This window comes from Leguminivora glycinivorella, chromosome 6 (genome assembly GCF_023078275.1).
Source record: "Leguminivora glycinivorella isolate SPB_JAAS2020 chromosome 6, LegGlyc_1.1, whole genome shotgun sequence".
Lineage (NCBI taxonomy): Eukaryota > Metazoa > Arthropoda > Insecta > Lepidoptera > Tortricidae > Leguminivora > Leguminivora glycinivorella.
The window spans coordinates 16,095,402-16,116,554 of record NC_062976.1 but is presented as its reverse complement, the minus strand read 5'-3'; the positions used below and the strand labels follow the sequence as shown (position 1 = coordinate 16,116,554).

General features: G+C 36.8%; 1 protein-coding gene across 1 annotated transcript in view; it reads left to right on the top strand.

Annotated features, from left to right (window-relative positions):
* LOC125226775 (schwannomin-interacting protein 1 homolog) overlaps positions 1 to 20,456 on the top strand; it is a 103,746-nt gene extending 83,290 nt beyond the window's left edge. The window contains exons 2-12 of the mRNA XM_048130860.1: positions 3,085 to 3,475; positions 4,021 to 4,178; positions 4,453 to 5,465; positions 6,216 to 6,337; positions 11,094 to 11,191; positions 12,281 to 12,407; positions 13,433 to 13,645; positions 13,966 to 14,141; positions 14,703 to 14,843; positions 18,694 to 18,827; positions 19,889 to 20,456. Of these exons, the coding sequence (XP_047986817.1) occupies positions 3,091 to 3,475; positions 4,021 to 4,178; positions 4,453 to 5,465; positions 6,216 to 6,337; positions 11,094 to 11,191; positions 12,281 to 12,407; positions 13,433 to 13,645; positions 13,966 to 14,141; positions 14,703 to 14,843; positions 18,694 to 18,827; positions 19,889 to 19,970 (2,649 nt within the window). The 5' untranslated portion in view covers positions 3,085 to 3,090 and the 3' untranslated portion in view covers positions 19,971 to 20,456. The remainder of the gene's footprint in view (positions 1 to 3,084; positions 3,476 to 4,020; positions 4,179 to 4,452; positions 5,466 to 6,215; positions 6,338 to 11,093; positions 11,192 to 12,280; positions 12,408 to 13,432; positions 13,646 to 13,965; positions 14,142 to 14,702; positions 14,844 to 18,693; positions 18,828 to 19,888) is intronic.
* Positions 20,457 to 21,153: the final 697 nt, after the last annotated feature.

Genomic DNA, 21,153 nt, shown 5'->3' with positions numbered 1-21,153 from the left:
TTAGTTTACGGTGTATGACCAAATTCCTAAACATACAGTCGAGCTTTGGATAATTTTCAATCGAAAAACTCATAAAGAATCGCAAACAAATTAGCCTTCCTACTTGATTCACGTTTATTGGTATTAACGTGTCTGGAATTTAATTTAGATTGTTGGAATCGACAAGCGGTCGGAAGGGATGGCTACCTAATTGTTACTTCTGCGGTAGCGACTAGCGATCTACCTACCTACCTAGTAGTGGCGTGGTGTAAAAATTTTCGTTGGTAAAACCGGAGGAGTTTTCGGGATCTGGTGCCGTAGCCGAATGGAATTTCTGCAACGCGAAACGAAAACGAAACGCTGCGAAAGGTAGTCTGTCTCTGTCGCGCCAATACGCAAGAGCGATAGAGATACGAGCGTTACGTTTCGTGAGTGTTTCGTGAGCGTTTGTGCCATTCGGCTAATACGTACCCTGTTTTGTATCTATAGATACTGAAGAATTTTAGAGAACCTGTTAGGAATCGAGTTCAATCGACGCAATGCCACGGCTACCTACATGAGATATCTCCCTCAAAACGCCAGTGGATGGAAAGCGATCTGAAATTACCATTAAAATGCCCTCATAGTGAAACTTTTGCTTTTATAGAATGGTTTTATTCTAATAATGGCAAGGGTGGTAGCTTATCAGGCTGTAGGTATATACGGATTGAGGTCGGCGCCGCGTGTCGCAAGCAGCAAGGACGAGGGCGGGCCGCTTACAATATCCGGCTCTGATCCGCAATATAGCCCTCTATGGATTTAGGACATATAATCCAATGATAATAACATAACCCAAAATATTTAACAACGGCTCGATCTGTCTACTGAAGGATTTATCAAGTTTAAAAAAGAATGTACACAAATATTACTTTATCAGTCATAGTTATTTAAGGAAACAACTCCTATAAGATTGCTAACAGTCCCACAGAGAAAATACAACTTTCTTATCAATATCTTAGCAAATGAAAGCGAAGTTTTTTACATTGTGGTGTCGTGAAAAATACACATAGTTTTCGTGTTGCAATTTTTGCACGCGCAGAAAAGGTTTTTATTTTACAAAAAAATAATGTGCCCTTCCGTCAGAGAAAAATGTTTTTGGCCAAAATACACAAAATGGTTCTAACCTTCCACCATAGATTTAGCTTTGTTGATCCAATTGTTGATAGTAATTTAAATCTACTATTCTACACCTTCAAGATTTCATATTTGATATTCTGTGTGCAATTCTCTGGCAAGAAAATCTTTGCTTTACATATGTAGGTATAACTATATATATCTTAATGTATAAGGATTGTCGCCCTCGGTATGCCGCCAATATTGCTTCCGTAAGCTATAAATGCTATAATGGAATATGCTTACGTTTTCCCGGAGCAAAAAACCTCGATGTAAAGCCAAATATTTGGTAGATACATACCTCAAGGGTCTATTTTAGATTTAAGCTATGAATTACATAAGTTTCACTTGGTTTTATGTTTGATCTTACGTTGTTACTGTTGTTTGGACTTTGGCCACTCATGGGTCCAGTGACGTGACATTCGATGACGTTTCTTGTACTTGTAGTGATGCTAAAGTATCGATACTTCTACTTTTTTAGGGCAACGGTTGTGTCTAAACAGCCAAGTCAGTGAAAACTAAATCTTGACACTAAAAAAAGTCGCAAAATTCAAATTTTCTATGGATATGAAACCTTCGCCATGCGAATGACCGGACAACTTAGTTTTTATTTATATATAAAATTATTCATGTAAATAAATGGATTCTTCCATTTTAAAGTATATTGGAATTTGACACCAAAGTAAAAAAAAACTAAGTTACCAAGTAGTTGCCATCAAGAGTGGCATTTTATGTAGGTATGTAAAGTCTGTTCGGAAAGTGAAGAGTCGTGGAATGTACCCCATACATTTCACGACTCTTCACTTTTCGAACAGACTCTACTTACTCATATACTTATATCATATATTTTATATAATATTTTGCGCCGTATGGATTTCAAGATACGGGAGGCAAATAAACTTTTCTGTATTTAACAAACAACACAAAAATATACTTAACTTTTTAAACACTCTTTTGCCAGATCAAAGTATAATAATATGTACTTAGATGAATAAGAACAATTGACAGTTTTACTATATTAAGTTAGGTTACCTACCTACTTACGTCGTTATTGGTAATCTTATATACAACAAATTATAGAGAAAGCGAGCTAACTAGTTAACGTGATGCGATTCGCGCTGCGACTCTTGGTGATTAGTTGGCAACAGCGCGGACCTTGCAAACTTCAGAGACGTTTTGGGCCCAAGGCAGGCCAACTTCCAAGGACCTACTGTGGTCACACCTCCCGGCCCATTAGCACACTTTGTAAGATTTTAATCTAAAATACCGAGATATTTCAAGCTATTAATCTTCAAATCAAAACCTTATTATCTCGGCTGTGAGACGGGTAATGACGTTTTCATCTTATTAGACTCGCACAGTGACTGTGCAATTGCACCCAGGCCGAGCCAGAATTATACAGAAACTGTTGTAGGAAATTTCAAGTACTTATCATAATCATGTTTTTTAATTTTTTTGTTGCAAGTGTTATGAACCTTATTGTGTGACCCGGGGCGTAAAAATATTGCAAACTCAAGTCTCAAGTGATCCAGCAAGCCGTCACGATTTAATTTACTCTCGTAAATATTTTACTCTCGCTCGCCCCATCATGCTTTAGTCATTACTCAATGCAATGCGACAAGGTTTAGGAAGAATAGGAAGACACGACGCATACGATATACCTACATGACATGACGTTTACAAGGTTAATGAACTATGCGTGTTAGGAGTTCACACTTTGTTTATTGATCTGGTTAATGACCACAAAGCTCGTCGCAAACTTGTTTGAATTATATAAATAAGTTAGGTACTTAATTTTTATTAACATACGGTTCCTACCAGCAAAGTCAGCAATAACTCGTCGAATAATATCATATCGTCAGATGGAATTTCCCAGAAAGCAATATAACTATACTTAAATATAACAACGACAGCATATTAATCAATATATTAATGGGCTTTATATTGTTTCAGGTAATCATGAGAATCAAACAGGTCATCGATAACGGTAATGTGGCCGCAGAGAACGGACAGATACTGTCACACATAAACTCAGACAACCGGGGCTGGCTGCCCAATAACTCCAGCTCAGAATATTTTTATAACACCATTAACAGGACCGAACATTTTCAATTTAATTCTAACTACGATAATTCGATTACCAGTGATTTGTTCAGAAATAATAGTGTGCACAACAAGAATGTTGCGAACGAAACCTCCAACTTGACTGATGAACCAGTGTGCAATACCTTGTATAGGCTGAACAATCGAAATAACCCTGTATTCTTGAATTTGAATAACACAGAAGCTAGCAACCTGGAGGCCGCCACGGAAAATTTCCTCGCTCCCCGTGAAAGCTTTCTAGGTATGTGTTAGTTGAAAGAAATCTTAATTGGCAGGCCTTGATTTAATCTCTCTCCAAGTTAATGCTGTTATTTTCACAAAGTTGCTTTTGTATGTTATATTTACACATTCATTGTGAAAGTAAAATAATACAAACATTTAGATAAAGCCTATTTCGTGGTAATCCGTTTTGATGTAAGTACCTTGCCAGGCTAAGTACTCAAAATCATAATTGTAACCAGGGTGAAAGCGCCTGATATTTTTGTTGCTTGTTAATTCCTCTGAGCGGTTTTATAATTCAAGTCTTATAAAAGCATTTTCTATAACAAAGCAACTGAATGAAACGGTAAATGTATTTGGACGAAAATTTAAGCGAACAAGCGTAATTTAATTCACGTTACGCGTAAAGGTAACGGTGGCGTTGTCCGTATTTATTTGGGTGAGGGGGCTATTTTTCTTTAGGCGTTTAATTATTTAGACGGTTAAACGCGTGGGTGAATGGACGTTATAAGGTGTATCTAATAGTTTTTGACGCGTGTGCGTAACGTTTGAAAATCGATATTTCAGGTAGTAATGTGTCTTCGAATACAACCCCAATTGAGGACGAGCGGCCGTTCGATCATTCGGACACGGATGAGATGTCTGAGAATGGCAGTCGCCCCGTGCCTAGAGGAATCGTGAATCCGAATTATCCAGGTTTTCAACACTTGGCGCATACGTTGCAGGTGGGTCAAGTTTCGCTGACAGATGCCCTTGTAGTGCGGGCACTGACCCAGATCTGGGGCTCACAGGAAGCCTCATTAGTACGATGTACCGTACTATTTGTTAAAGCTATCTGTGGATGAAATATTTATTTTCACGTATGGATGGAAAATATTTCTTGAAGTCTACATTGGGACAGATCTATTCGCTTTTAGGTGTAAAGAGTGTAGTACTTATAGTACTTATACATAAAATATTATGGTAATGAGGTAATAAAAATATATTTTCTATTTTCAGGATTACTCTTCAAATATTGAAAACTTTTATCACTCCGAAAATGATATGACGGACGACGATATAGATTTAGAGATAACCGAATCCTCGTACGAACCAGAGCTTAACTTAAATGAAACAACCATCGTATGTAAAAATATCAATAATAATAACCAGGAAGACTTTAAAAACTCTAAAATACTAAATTCGCCTATTGAGAGTAAAATAACAGCTAAAGCGGATACTATTTTACAAAAAGAAATTCCAGATTTATTAAAAACAATATCAGAAAATAATAACAATATCAACCGTAGTGAATTTGATATAACTTGCACAGATACTGATATAGAAAATAATTTTCACACCAAAGACATAATAGGGGATTTTAATAAAGAAATTGAAGACGAAATAAAGCAATTGTTAAATTATAACATTAACATTCAAGATGATTTAGAAGAACTAAGAAAAGACATCAAAGACACGTTTGCCAAGCCAATTGAAAATACCATAAATAACATAAGTGAAGTTGTGAATCATGTCATAAAGAAACTTGTTGAAACTCATGCTGATGAATCCGATCAAATTTCCGAAAAGGCAGAGAATATAACTAGTAAAGAAGTGTTAAATAATGAATTTAGTGATATTAAACAAAATGAAACAAATGCAATAACAGAAATGAATCTCAATAGGCCTACATTTTTATTGATAGAAAATAACACGAATAAGATAACCGATGCATTCTTATCAGACGGGAAAGATGAAATCACCCTTTATGATACCGAATATGACACAAAAAATATGAGCAATAACGTCGAAAATACAATAAAACTACTCAGCACCGAGTTAAGGAAAATTATTCCGAAGTTAGATGAAATGCGAGAACGTGATAGATTATGGATAAGGAATAAAAAAGAGCCTTCTGTGATCCTAACAGATGGTAATTTCAATGAAGTAGCGAATTCGTCTCGATATACTGCAGATACTAAAAGTGGAAGCAATCCTGGTGTACTCACAAGGAAACCGGTCAAGGTACTTAGGTGAGTAGTTATTGCGATTTGCTAGTGTTTAATATAGGTTTTATTATGTATAACCTAAGCGGATCAGTTTGTAGTAGGTTCTATTGCTATTCTCGTATTGAGAGTTGAGAGCGCTAGTGACAAATGAAATGTGATTTTAGTGTAGGTAATACCTACCCATAATGAAAATATTCACAAGTATCCACTAGGGTACAGTCAAGTGTAAAAATATGGGTGCGTACAACTTATCAAAAATATGTCCCATAGCACTTTATGTCGGCGGAATAAGGTCTCGGTACATATTTTTGAGCGGATAAAATCGATACGTATTTTTGCACTTGACTGTACGTAAAAAGCAGGTAGGGTAGGTAAAGCTCTCTAAGTCATTTTTAAATTATCTGCTTACAGTAATATTTAGTTACATATACCAAATTTCATTTCTTAACATTAGTAAGTATAGAAACCATCAATACATTGCTGCTGCGATCGATGCACCGTGCTCTGTTTAATAGAAACAACATTAAATTAATTTACCGCCATGCAATAGCAGGCGCTGAAGCTTAAAATAGACGCTACAGAGCAGTCATTCTCTTATATTCGGGAGAAAAGTATGACTCGGTACACCGACGCGCGGTTAATCAACTCAAATTGAGCAGAAACATTCATCTGGCACATTTACTCCAACATAATTCAGTCATTTGGGTGTGGTATTTAAGATAGACAAAGTTTTTAAGTGTTTTATACTGAAGTGGTTATGATGTTCCAAACCAGTGAACCATCGGCGCCAAAGGAACAGCCGAAGGAATTGGCACCAGCTATTAAGAAGTATACCAGAACAGCTCAAGGCAACTCATCCGTCCGATTAGGTGAAAATGTAGACAAATGTGATTTGGGTAAGTTTCATTAGTATACCGGAGTATTTTGCGTCTGGTGGAGTAAAAGCATCCTTTGAAAATATTATCCTAACGGAATACCTATATTAGATCTTTGATAGCCCTCTTTAACTGACCAGTCGCAAATACTCTGATTGACCAAACACCTTACATAAGTTATACCAAATAAGTCAAATAACTAATTAGGCAATCGTCGTAACATAAACAATTCTCGTCCGACAACGGTACCTGACTTCAACTGCCTATGTCGAGTTAATGATTTGTAGAGCGTGTAATCCTAAGTACAAATATGAGTAAGGTTGCTCCAACCATATTTTGTTTAGGTTCCATAATACTTATGAGTTGATTGCTGGTAATCAACTAAGGTTTGAATTAAATTTTAAGATTTAGCAAATTCTGTATCACTCTTTGTTCATTAACCACATTACATATTTGTGTTAATACATATTGGGTCGAAGTAGAAGCAAAAAGGCTGTTTACTGTTAAAGTGCATTTAAGCGAACACGGTTCACATTGTCATTTTTTTTAAGTTAAAGTTAATTATACATATATGCCACTTAATCCAACAACAACTAATCCAATTTGAAATTAATAATGATTATGGTAAAATTTTACGTAAACTTGAACCATAAAGCTAATTCTTACTTAATGTATACCTACTTTTATCTACTTCTTGGCTATGGCATTCAGTTCATAGCAAGTTCAAAGGAAACTCGGAGGAAATAGACAAGAGACGACTTTTAGTTACTTACCCATCTGCCCATGTGAAAGCTCGCTTCTCCACAGATCACTGGTAATAAAAGTTGCTGTGAGCACGTGTAATAAAACTCAACCACCTCAAGGTTACAAAAATAATAGTTATTTGTTATACAAGGGGGCAAAGTTGTATTTTAACGCCGAGTGTGGAATTGAAAAACGAGCAAGTGAAAGGATTCTATAGTTGAACCACGAGCGAAGCGAGTGGTTTGAGAATAGAATCCTGAACTTGCGAGTTTTTTAACACACGAGAAGTAAAATACATTTGCACCCGAGTGTAACACAAAACTTTTCCCCTCACTATAGCGAGGAAACTACAACGCAAAAAAATGCGTTTATCACTGCTTCCAATAGTTCCACAGATGGTAAATCATCTTAATTACTAGATTCACCTACTTTTATCAATTTTAAAGCAGTTAATTTGACTTTATTCAAGGTTAAATTACTTTACCCACTAGTGGATAAAATGCGTTTTTACCCGCTGGTATTAAAGGACAAAACACGTGTTTCCGAGCTAGTGAGGGGAAAAGTATATAATCCATGTGTAAGTAATTTCAGTATTTTTTTACAGCTCTTATATTATTTTATTTAGATAAAAATATTTTTAATTTTATCATAATGTCAGATTAATGACATTATAATATCTAATCACGTGGAATCGATTCAAAACTCGTTTGCTCCCATGGAGTATTTATTTACAATACTCGATTTTAATATTATGTAAAAATCAATTTAAATTGCAATATTACGATAATTTATAATACATAATATTGACCAAGATAATGTATCGGCGATATGTTTGTGTGCATCAACTTGAGAACGTGTTGTTTTTTTTTATCAAAATGTGCGTGTGTACTGACACTAATCATTTATGCATCTCTTGCATGCGTTATTTCCTCACCCCCTCGAAATTCGGCAGAATTTTTTGTAAGCAAATGCAACATACAGTAGGCGTCACCAGTCTATTTCCTCCGAGATAGCAAAGTATACAATTGAAGTAATATGTATGGAAATGTTATAGCATTAGGAGATCCTGATTCTTGAAATAAAGTAAATTCTCCTGGGAACTTAGCTAGCACTTAAATAAAAGTTTATCTTTCATAATAACGTAGCAACATCCCACGCAAGTACCTACCTTTTACGTACGGATTGTGCTGTCGAGTATAAACGAGATGGTGGAGGTGCTGGGATACAAACCAAAGTAAAGCAAGTGAATTGATGACAAACATTCCTACATTGAAATGTAATTCTAAAATGTGTTATTTGTAAAATATTACCTGATAATACCTCTATAGAACATACTTACTTGCAATTTGCTTGAACAAAACTCACTATAGAAGTTAGATAGAAGAAGCACTTTTTAGTAGTTTTCAACTAGCTCTAAAACATTTAGGTATATAGTTACCCAGTTCTCTTATAAATTTCCTAATTCCTAAAAGCTAAATCACTAAACCGAAGCACATACGGGTATTTAAGCGATCTGCGCGGCCAAAATTATTTTTTAGTAGAAATGACTTCTAATGGGTATTATTATATGAAATAAAATATACTTAGTGGGAAAAAACAGTTTATTGACATTAAAAACGGGCCAAGAGCGTGTCGGGCCACGCTCAGTGTAGGGTTCCGTAGTTTTCCGTATTTTTCTCAAAAATTACTGCACCAATTAAGTTCAAAATAATTTTCCTAGGAAGTCTTTATAAAGTTCTACTTATTTTTTTTTTCATATTTTAAACACTTGGGGAACACTTTTTTTTCTTTAGTAGCGATTATTTCCGAAAATATTAATATTATCAAAAAACGATTTTAGTAAACCCTTATTTATTTTTAAATACCTATCCAACAATATATCACACGTTGGGGTTAGAATGAAAAAAAATATCAGTCCCCACTTTACATGTAGGGGGGGTACCCTAACAAAACATTTATTTTCACTTTTTATTTTACCACTTTGTCGGCGTAATTGATATACATATTGGTACCAAATTTCAGCTTTCTAGTGCTAATGATCAATTGATCACTGAGTTTATCCGCGGACGGACAGATATGGCGAAACTGTAAGGGTTCCTAGTTGACTACGGAACCCTAAAAACATTAGACATAGAAATAGACAAAGACATCCTTTGCTAGTAAAGAGATGTTGCAGTTCACAATTTACATAGGTGCTTATTAGTAGGTTAAATACATTTGTATATCATTTTATTTAATTAAACATGAAATTATTCTATTATAATGCATACTACTATTAATTTTGAGTATTTGGTTACGTAGCAATTAACATAACATAGCTATTTTTCAGGCAAAACTATTAATGATGCTTTATCTTGCGTTCTTTAAACTGCTTAAGATGGGATCAGAGCTGAGTAGCAATCTATTTAGTTTTAGTTTGGTAAGATTCTCTGGAAACTTTCCTGGCAAAACTGCTGCTGGTAATTTCTGAAGTGCTTGTAACGTGCCTCTGCAGCTTCTTTGCAGCTACCCACAAACATTGCTAAACCCTGAGACGATGCGGTGTAAGTCTATATCAACTTCTGTTCTTCTGTGTGTCAGAAACAGAAGTTGATAGCCTCGGAGAATTCAAAATATCTTTCAGTACGTCAGACGCATCACGTTTTCCTGTTTTCCGCAACTCAATTTGTGTTGTGCAGCATGCTATCACTTTTCCTTCTAAGATAGACCGCATGTTTTCCTCTTTCTCATGAAATAGGTATTTTACTCGATTCGTCAAACAATTTACACGGTCGACCCGATCTATTATGTAGACACAAGAACCGCATAAGACAATACAATACAAAAGAACCGCGCTGCAGACTCACAATGGGAAGTTCAAACGTTCCTTCAAGCCACTTCTTAATCAATTTTCGGAATATTTCTTCTATTTTTGTGAGCCTAAGACCATCTTTGTTTAATTTCCGATTTAAAATGGGCAAAATTTCTGTTTAAAGCTTGTGATTTGATCCTCGTTATAGATAAAAGGTCCTTTTTTTAAAAGTTGAGCTTTTCTTCGATATAGGTAAACTAAAGCTGCAAATGCGGTTCAAATGGTCCAATAGATACTGGCGAGTCACAAGCCTTGCATTCGAAGGTTTTGAAGTATATTGGAGAACTTATACAAACAAAAAATAATTTAATCATAAAAAAATGACAATGGTTCTTTTTTCAGTATAAATTTCGAAGGTCAAAAATAATTATAATCCGCGGCTATCCGCGGCTAATTTTTTGACAGTTATCTCCCCAAAGGTTTAAATTTTAAAATAAAAGTGAATTTAAAACGGGATCTCATAGGATCATATAACAAAACCCTTTTTGAAGTAAAATATTTGCAAAAAAAAAGTTAAAAAAACGATCAAGTTAAAAAAACAAAAAAGTTATTAATATACAAACATAATTTAGTAAATATATTTAAAATTGGTAGTATATTATTATTATTGTTTTGCGTAGTATAGTTTGTGCTAGATTTCCTCTAAGTCTACATTTAGTACACCTACTTACAAGGTTAAATTTATTATTCTCCACTACCTAGGTTGTCTGGAAGAGATCGCTCTTTAGCGATAAGACCGCCTCTTGTTTTACCTCTTAAGTTGTTGTTTATACTTGCTATGTTGTTTCGTGTATTGAGGTGTGCAATAAAGAGTATTTGTATTGTATTGTATTGTATTGTATTGTATTGTATATTACCTGATGTGTCTGGATTCATAACTTTTTTCTCACAAATTAACTTGGTTTTACCAATATGACCGATTGAAGTTTACGTTTACACACGAACGCCGAGAAGAGATACTTACACCGAATGGGAAGATCAACTTCCGACTGATCGTGCGTTATCGGGATTCATGGAATCAGGTTTGGAGGGAGTAATTTTAATCCCTAGACTAATCATCTTGATAGGGGCAACTCTTTTGTTTACCTGTCATGCATTTTGTAAAATTGACTTATGGCCGCGTAGATGGCTGAAATACCCGTATGTGCGAAGTCTAAAAAGTTTTTATTTTTTATTTTTCAGGGAGTTTCGACGTCTACAACATAGAAACTGCTCTGCCTAAGTTAGATTTAGATGCAATTGAAAATCATCTGAAGGCTGCTAAAGAAGCAGAGAGACGGGTACGAGTTTTTTTATGATGTACAACCTTAACGTTATAAACTTGTAATAACCATTGCCATATTTAAATTAGCGCGCCGCATACTAAGGTAACGGTAAAAAGTATACGTCTAAACCACGTCTGCCACAACCATGTGTAACAATTTTATAATTATCAATAAGTAGTAAGTTCAACTTTCTACCGGTGATTCAACTACGCGAGCATACAGGCGGCCAGTCTCCACCAAGCCACCAACACAAAGCAAGGTGTGCGGGCAGTGTTTAGTTTAAGTTAACTACGGCTAGTTGTATTGTGCAAATATTATTAGCATAAATTGTAGTGATGGCATCGATGCCATATTTTAATTCCGAACAAAGACATTATAAAAAGGATACAAGGTTTCTTTTAGATTTATACACAATTACATATGATAACCATGAATCTGTGGATAATGTTTGTTGCCTTGTAAGTAATTCTACTTTTTTAAATCGATATTAAGGATTGACGATACTGTAATCGATAAAAAATGGAACGTCCCTCGTCCTTGCCCTATATCACAGCACAGCCCTAACCTAAATGTCAAACAACAAACGACAACGAAGTGACAGCTGAGAATAATGTTATTTTTTTGCCATTTTATTGTATAGGTTTCTACTAATAGGCTGTGCCATATTTTTGCCAAAAAACCAGAAGACTGTGCTTAATATAAGATGTTTGAGGGTCTAATTACTAACATTAAAAGGAGATTTAGCAAAACTTCCTTGGAAACACCTGACAATGGAGATCATTTAGAAATATCAGGATTGAAGCGAAGCCTACACTTGCTCAAGACGAAATTCGTCAAAAAACATGTTCAACCCACCAATGAATATAATTGTGATAATACAGCTTTAAGTCCAAGAGCCATCGGCACCATCGACACCGCGGAATGTGCCGAAACAGAGTTCGAGTGGCCGGTCCTCACGGAAAATGATATTTTAGACAAATTTACAAGAATAGTTACCATTACCGAAGAACCTTCAAGCAATTTAAATGTAGCATTTTTATGATATTTTTGTGACTTTCTGTATTTGGTGACCTTGTTTTATAAAAGTTCTATGTTTAATTTCAGAAACGCAATGATAGGGAGGAAATCAGGAAACGTTTGGCCATGGGGGCTGACAGTGAGGAATATTATAGTATGGGACACATTGACAGGCCCGGAAAAAAACCGAGCCTACACTCGAGATTGCAAAATGGTGAGTTTTCAACTCATAAATTGTGCTGTTATTTGGGTACCTAGTCTAATCATTTATATTGTGTGGTAGAGGGATATGTGTGGGCTATTAAATGTAGATTATGAAACAACTCATCTGGGGTAATTGTTTGTGTTGTGTTATCTTACTTCTGCATCAATATATTTGAGTAGGTATATGTGATTTCATAATACAATGATAATTTGCATTTATTTTGTTTTAATTTCTAGCATGTATTATGAATTTCTCTAGATTGTTTTGGGTACTTTTTGTGATAGCTACATAATTATAGTGTTATTGTGTTAGTAACTTTACCTAGGGATTTGTACCTGAAAGAGCAGTTTATCCAAAAAGGCTTTTTTTTGCATGTCATGGTACATCCTGTTCCCAAGGGTGTGGTAATTAATAATGGTGGTTCCTATTCTCACATTACTCTACCTGCAGCATAGATAACGCTACAAAGTGTTTGAGAATGTTATTATTTCTGATGCTAAACAGTAAATCATGATGAGTCGCATTTATACATTCACTTATAAGCTAAAAGCTATCAAGTAATCTAATTAGTGTGAGCATAATACTGTAAGTCTAGTGAAAAAGGGTATAACTCAAATTGACCCGGTGAAAAAGGTCACAAGTCCGAGGTGGGACTTGTGCCCTTTTTCACCGAGTCAATTTGAGTTATACCCTTTTTCACTAGACCCACAATAAAGATAGGTATAACGCTCTGGGGAGCTAGAGGATACATTACATTTTAAGGAATAATGTTACTTCAATTCAATAGTTCATTAAGGGTCACTTGCACCACCGAAAATGGAGGGTTCCCGAGGTTAACTCACCATTTTATATGGAATTTGACAGTTGACAGCCCACTAACCTTGAGTTCAGCGGGTGGTGCAAGTGGCTCTTAGTTCATCATATCATGGGTTTAACATAATATGTATCTCATTAATACTTTTTCCTAACCATCTAAATAATGGGCTATTTTGTGTTGTCATTATAATGTGTTATGTTGTGGTGTGGCTATGCAGGGAAGAATCTCCAAATATGTTTCATGAACGAGACAGCATCTGACAATGAGTCAACATCAGAGCAGGACAGGAATATCAACTATAGCACCAAAAGTCTGTCTCGGTCAAGCATTTTCAGCAAGTCAAACTACAGTCTAAATAACCATCCGTACCAGACAAGGCCGCTGTCTGTCAGCATTACAAAACATGACAAAATAGGCATTGTCCCATCTAGTAAGTACATGATGCATTGTCTTAGTTAAGTGTTAAATTGATTTTTGGCATTACAATGGGTAGAACTAACACTGTTTGTCTGTGATTATGTCTTTTAATGTTTCTTGTTAGTTTTGAATAGTTTTGATATTGGTACTTGATATTTTGTTTTATGTATTTGTTTACCAATTTCCTTTGTGGTCACTGATAAAAATATTGTAAGTAGACCATTGTGAATGTCGATTACATGAGGAATACTAAAGTTCACAGTCACTTGACTAATTAAAATACATCTGGATATATTCAAATACAAATCATAATGTGTAATTGTCTCCTTTCAGGTGCTAAGTTACGTCCCACAACTCTCTCACTGAAGACACCCAAGTCTCGATCATCACAGTCACTCGGACACATAGAGCTAAAGGAGTCAGATTTCTACGCACTACAGACAACACTTCAAACCGAGGCAAGGATCGCACTCGCCCAGGCTAAAGAGTTGGCCCGGATTCAGATGGAGGTAAGTGTAAACCACAAAGTGATAAAATAATTACATAATATACTGGAAACTAAATTCCTTGTAACATTACCTACATTAGGTTCATTAAAATACTTAAACATGAAACAACTTTAACTTAAGTGTCCATCAGATAATTATATTAAACTGATCTAGATGTTGACTAAATGCTGAATTATTTAACTATCAGGTAAAAGTGTGTCTATGTAATGTCCAACGTCCAATCTTCAATCTGTTACTAAATTTCCGGTTTGGAATGATAAAGTTACAATGTATGTTAAACAAACGGGATTTGCTTCCTTGCTTCCGTATTGTTATCTATTATGTTCATTATTATTTTGCTAGTAAAAACTAAGTACATTAATGAAACTGAAACCCAAGTGAGACCCCAAACAGTTGTCTCCCGAGCTAGTAGTAACTTCGACTGCTGATCGACGCGGCTTGCGCAAATGAGTGGCCGAGTGGCTTTCGTTTCTATTTAGCGGATTAGCGGCTGTGCTCGAAAATATGAGACAGTTGTAACAAATATGAAACAGGCGGGTAACCATGCGTGTAACGTTTCAGCGCGAGCGTCGCAGCCGCGGCGCGTCGCCGGTGACGGAGATGCTGCGCAACTCCATGCGCAAGGCCAACGCGCCGCTCGCGCCCGACCGCCGCCGCGTGTCGCGCCAGCTGCTCACAGACATGAACGTCGCGCAGTTACAGGTACACTTTATTACAATACTAACGTTGATCGAGCTAGCACGACAAATACGAACATCATCCTCTTGCGTTATCCCGGCATTTGCCACGGCTCATGGGAGCCTGGGGTTCGCTTTGACAACTAATCCCAAGATTTGGCGTAGGCACTAGTTTTATGAAAGCGACTGCCATCTGACCTTCCAACCCGAACGGTAACTAGGCCTTATTGGAATTAGTCCGGTTTCATCACAATGTTTTCCTTCACCGAAAAGCGACTGGCAAATATCAAATGATATTTCGCACATAACATGTCTCATCTCAAATGACAAATATGTATGTCTGAAACACCTTGCCTTCCCCTTTTCTTGTTTTGTATTGTAAATTTCTAATATGTTAACTCGTTAGTAAGTAAAATGAATAACTGTATTTTCTATTTGTGCATGCTGAATGTTTCTCTCAGAGCATATGTTGTGTTAACTACAAGTGGAAACTGTTCTGGCCGTTGTGTTAAGTACATTTGTTAAACTGTATGTGTAATAATATGCTGTTTGTTTCCCTGTGCAATAAAAAAAAAAAAAAAATCTTAAAACGAGTTGGGGATCGAAGCCGCGACCTCCGGATTGAAAGTCGCACGCTCTAACCGCTACGCCAACAGCGCTTCTTAGCACGAGAAATACGAACGTTTTGGAGAAAATAGTATAGTGAAAATGGCTACAATTGTAAAAAAAAAATGCATTTATTTCAGACATACAAGGTCCATATTTTGTTAGTATGACTTAACCAAAACATGAAACTATGGTTAACTTAAGAATAATCTTAAATAACTTGGGTACTAGAGATCAGTGGAGAGTGGACCAGTGTTTTATGAGGCCACTGTCCCATCTCTCAGCAACTACGTTCAGGAGGCTGTAGCGTGGGCGTCGTCTGCCCCCTGCTGCTGGTTTGCCCTTTTCGTCCATATGATACTGCCCTACTTGAGAGCAGCATACCTATTGCCTTTCTTTCGGCTCGCTCGTTCTGAAAAAACGGACAAAACAGGTAGCGACGGGCATTACGAGTACTTAGTGCTACTGTGTTTCCACTCGTCGAATATGTGCAAAGTTTCTGTTGACACTAAACAGCTATCACGTGGGGTTGATTATGCTTGACGTTCTATTTACTTGTGACTCCGTCCGTTACTAACGGTGTCCGTAAGTAAAGTGTGCCATGCCATACGCTAATGATATTTTGCGGCAAAAACCAACATACCAGCAAGGCATTCAAAATCAGTGAGAGGAAACTACATCGTCAAAGCTTATGAGCATGCAGGTTAAGACTCGAAAATATTCTTAACCGGAGCCTGTTGCAGAACGAAGAAATAATATGTAAATATATATGTATATGTAAAATTTCGGGCGCCACGTCCTTCCCTGTGTGAGACACACAGTAGATAAACTATTAGCTATTGAGTTAAGTGCACAACACGGAAAGTATTAGCCAATTACCACAAAAACTACATTACAGTATATTTTTACCGTTTCATTACAAAAGTTTCTTCGATGATAACGTTTCCATCTGAAATTCCAAAAGAAGACATAATCATAAATCTTCAACTGAGCTAGATTGCTGTATATGACAGGAAATATATCATTCTGCTGGTAGAGAGCTGTCTGGATTTCCTCGTCTAGACAACGCATGTTCTACCAAGTGTGTAATGGGGTGCAGAAAGTGTGCAGGACGCAGACAGCGTCACGGTCATGATTCTTTGATTATACGCCTTGACAATCCAGTAGGTATTTACACATTGACTTGACACACAGCCCATATTCGTCCTATTGCTAGGCACAGGCCTCGTCTTACGCGTGAGAAGACTCGGGCTGTAGTCCTTACGTTTAGCCCAGTGCGGATCGGGGACTTCACATACAACTTTGAATTTCTTTGCAGATGCATGCAGGTTTCTACGCAATGTTTTCCTTCAACGAAAAGCTATATAAATAAAGTAATTTTTCTACTCCCGTACTGTTATTCGTGAGTTACAAGGTCGTGCATAGAACTTTAAAACCCTACATAAAAGATGTCAGGACAAGTCTATCTAGTCTATACCCTGAAAACATTTAGTAGCAGTCGCACGATATAGCTGTTTTACAGTTCAGTAAATACATTGCTACCAACTTAACAAACCAATTCGCAGAGTCGAGACTCCTTCGTTTTCTGCTGCGTTCATTGGCGACGCGTCGAATCGCAATCAAATGTATAGAACTCGATTCAACTCGGCTCGATTCGTCTTAGTGCAGGCTTCAAAGAACCATACCATAGACAGTTTTATTTTCATGTTTGCACTCAAACTGCATATTCAAAATGGTAGGCGGTCCACCTAGATAACTAAGATGACTGAAAGTAGGTATTTGTTGAATTTATAATTTTCTTTCAAAATAAGTGCTTGGTCGTAGAAAAAGTATTGTATGCAACGGTGTTTAACTGAGTCAAAAAATGCTCGTGGCGTCTTTATTAACAATTTTCGGCTTCGCCTCAAATTGTTACCCACGCCACTCACCTTTTTTGACCTCTTTTAACCACCAGTTGCATAAAATACTATTACGAACAACAAATTATACAATTATATTGGATTACGATCTAAAAAACCTAGGTAAAGTATACGCACGCAAACTAGGTGAGGTATACCTACTATACCTAGTGAGTTCTTTACAACTTCCATACCGGAGTTTTCCCGACTGGGTTTGAGGCAGAAATACTTTTTCAGTTATCTCACGTTATACTTTGAGTACAACATGCATGACAAGTTCAGCTTTATTGTATACAATTTTTCCTAAACCTTATACTTACTTATTTGCCATATAAAAAAGAAAATGATTACACGCGAGAAAGTCTGCTCATTTTTTTTAAACGCACTTTCAAAAGCGGGACTCATTGACCAATTTGATACCGATTGTACTGAATAATCCGGAAGTGTCCGGTTTCGCATAGTATTATGTGTAGTACTCGCGGCCACAGTTATGACTAGTCTTTTGTACGGTATTGACCTTGATTCTGTTCTTGGCGTGCGGCCACTCGTAAAACAAAACAATAGCTGTTTTTGTTGCGTGTTTCCTAACTTTATAATGGTGTCACGTAGACTTCTGTTTTGTTAACTAACTATTTATCAGCAGACGTTGTTTATCGCCGAATATGACTTTATTTTTGTTAACAATGAGTTATTTTGGTAATTAATATGCGCTGTTTACTGTAATAGTAGTACTTATATAAACTATGAGTATAATAAGGGTCATTAGAGATCAGCTATTAATGTATTTAAAAATAGCCTTGTAAAATAAGACTATTTCTTTGAACTCGGCCCTAGAGAGATAATAAAATCTTATATATAGCAGCCCTGCTTACTTCCCAAAAGGCGTGGTCATTCAGATATTTCCTATGTAGTTTGCGCCGCTTCTATAAATCCGTGTGTCGAATTCTCCGGTTAAAGTACAATACAAGAAGTTAGAAGTGATATTAAAAAGTTATATTGATGCAGAAAGTTGCATTGATGGTTTGTTTACAGAGTCCTAATATGAAACGCGAAAAGACAAATGTTTAGTTGTCTCTTTATCACTCGAACACGCAAGAGTGACAAAGAGGCAGATAAATAACTTTCGATTTATTTGTTTAACGGTAAGTGCTTAGTGTATGCTAGTTATGTATATTTTAGGGTCAGTCGACATTTTTCTTTATCCTGTAGCCATCAGCGATTCGTAAACTAAATTTAAAGAAAGTGACTAAAATCACGCGACTCGCGAGTTCAACCGTAAAATTTAGTTTCATTATATTATGATCACGGCAAATTAAATTCGATAAATCTCTGTTATTATTATGCAGGTACTTAACCATTAAATCGTTGCAGGTGGTTGTAAACGAGCTGCACTCACAGATCGAGTCGTTAAACGAGTCCCTCGTGCAGCTGCTGATGGCGCGAGACGAGCTGCACATGGGGCAAGACTCCATGCTGGTCGATATCGAGGATCTCACCCGCTACCTGTGAGTACTTGGCCGTGTACTTATAATAACCGTCACTACTTCGTGGTGGACAGGGACAGCGCGATGACACGATGGTGCGCTGTCCCTGTCACATCGTGTATAACATTTATAACAGCCCAACAGACCCGCTAGATGGTAGGATCGATGGTTATATGCAGAATGACCACTGGTATCCTGCTGCTGGCAACAACCCTAGGTTACATTTATATTATTAATCACAGTAGTTTAGTGCCCTCGTTATTCATAATATGGAATTATGGATAGGTTAGGTGACTTATCCTTCCTGACTAGAAAAGTTTTATCCCTTTGCGCGGCTAAAGATACGGAAAGCGCGACAGAGCATTGAGAGGGCTTTAACATTCTTAATACCTATTGAAGGACTTTGAATTATACTAACTTACTTTTGAATCTCGTATTTACATTTAATATCTGGGCGACCGAGCTTCGCTCGGTTCTATTTTATTATATCACGTCTTTAGATAAAAAAAACTCTTAATACAAAAAAAAAAGAAGTTAATTTATGGCCGGGATTCGAAACCCTGACACCTGCGATTTATCTGCGAACATTAGACCGACCTCGTACGACTGAGCTAAACGGAACCGATGCGCGCGCGGCGAAATTAACGACCATATTTTACGTTTACTAACGCGAAAGAAAAACTCATGAAAACTCGAAAATTCGCGTTTTCCGGGATTTAAGGGTACGCTAGATCGATTTTTCACCTCCGAAAACCCCCACATAACAAATTTTTGCGAAATCGTTAGAGCGGTTTCCGAGATCGTCGGTATATATATATATATATATAAATAAATAAATATACAAGAATTGCTCGTTTAAAAGTATAAGATTAACACATGAAGTGTAAGCGCAGCTTACCGTACCTACTAGGCTACTACGCGCTAGAAGCGTATAATTATAGCGAAAACGCCTACAGAGAAGGCTTGATATCAGGTCAGCAGCACTGAATTTGTCAATAACCATGTAAACTGTTATTTGAAAACTCGGAATAATATCGTATAAGTACCTATGCTAACTAAAATGTCAATTATCGTCTTTCCAGGGGTGTGAAGGAGCAGACGAAGAGGACCAAGGGTTCGGGCAAGTCCGGCGTACGTCGGCTCGCGTCGCTCGTGCACAAGTGAACTGTACAATCATGCATTACCCACTGCAGTATACACAAGCAGTTTGTTCTGTTGTCTGGTGTTTCCACTTGAAACTGGCAGGTTATTATAGGATTTAGTTTTTTTAGCAGACAATTTAGTATACAGTTCGATCAGTAAGTACGATACCCTCAGATTACGTGTTGGTCGATTATTTTTGGTTTGGTACATTTATTAGTTTATTGCACGTATACTATATGAATACAATGGTTGCTAGTATGCGTTGAATCCGCGTTTTGATGATCTATTCAGATTAGAGTATACACTTACACGCAAACGATATTTTAAAAAAGCGCTGGTAAAAAACGCGATCGAATTGGATATATGTACATGTAGACAGTATTTAATTATTAAACCATTTTACCTAATTAATGAATTAAGAGCATTCCAAAAGTTGTCTCATACCATTTCAACAAAAAAAATCCTTTACATGCGATTTTTCAGAGAAAGTTGTAGTATTATAGGACAATGCTACAGTGGCGTGCCTAGGGTTTCAAAGTGAGGCAAGCCGAAAGGTACGTTTTGGCAATATCTAACTACTTAATCTTCAATTTTCGAACTCACAGCCCTACAAAATGTTCTATTACGCGCCGCACTTTTCTGAGAAATACACAAGCCGGGCGTTGGTTTTCGCGCGGAAATAATGTCTCGTTTTTGGGCAAAATTTAACTACTTTACCTTGCCTTCGTCGAGTAATATGTGTACCACGCATTTGTCACCGTCACAAGGAACAAATTCATCCATTGTCAATTGGATTTTTAAACGAATTAAACACTTAATAACAAGAAAACGAAGAAGAGCACATTCACTTAACGCAAATAAAACTTTCGACTAAATAATAATACACTTGAAGTTGTCAATCAAACGCGCGCTCAATCTTGTTCCTCACTTCATACCAAAAGCCCGGCTTAAATCGTGGAACAAATGTTCTATATATACCTACAAATAGTTATATAAGTTGCTAGGCAGAATGTACGCTAAAAGCTAGGAAAAAAAGGATGCAAGAGCAAGCCCCATTGCAAGCCAACGAGTGCAAGCGAGCAAGTTATAGCTGAACGTAGTGAACGTGCTCTTCCGCGCTGCACTAGCGCCACGGCAAAACATGGCAACATGCTGTGGTCTGTACGTGTCTGTACCGTATGGTCGGTCGGCCGTGAGCTCACTT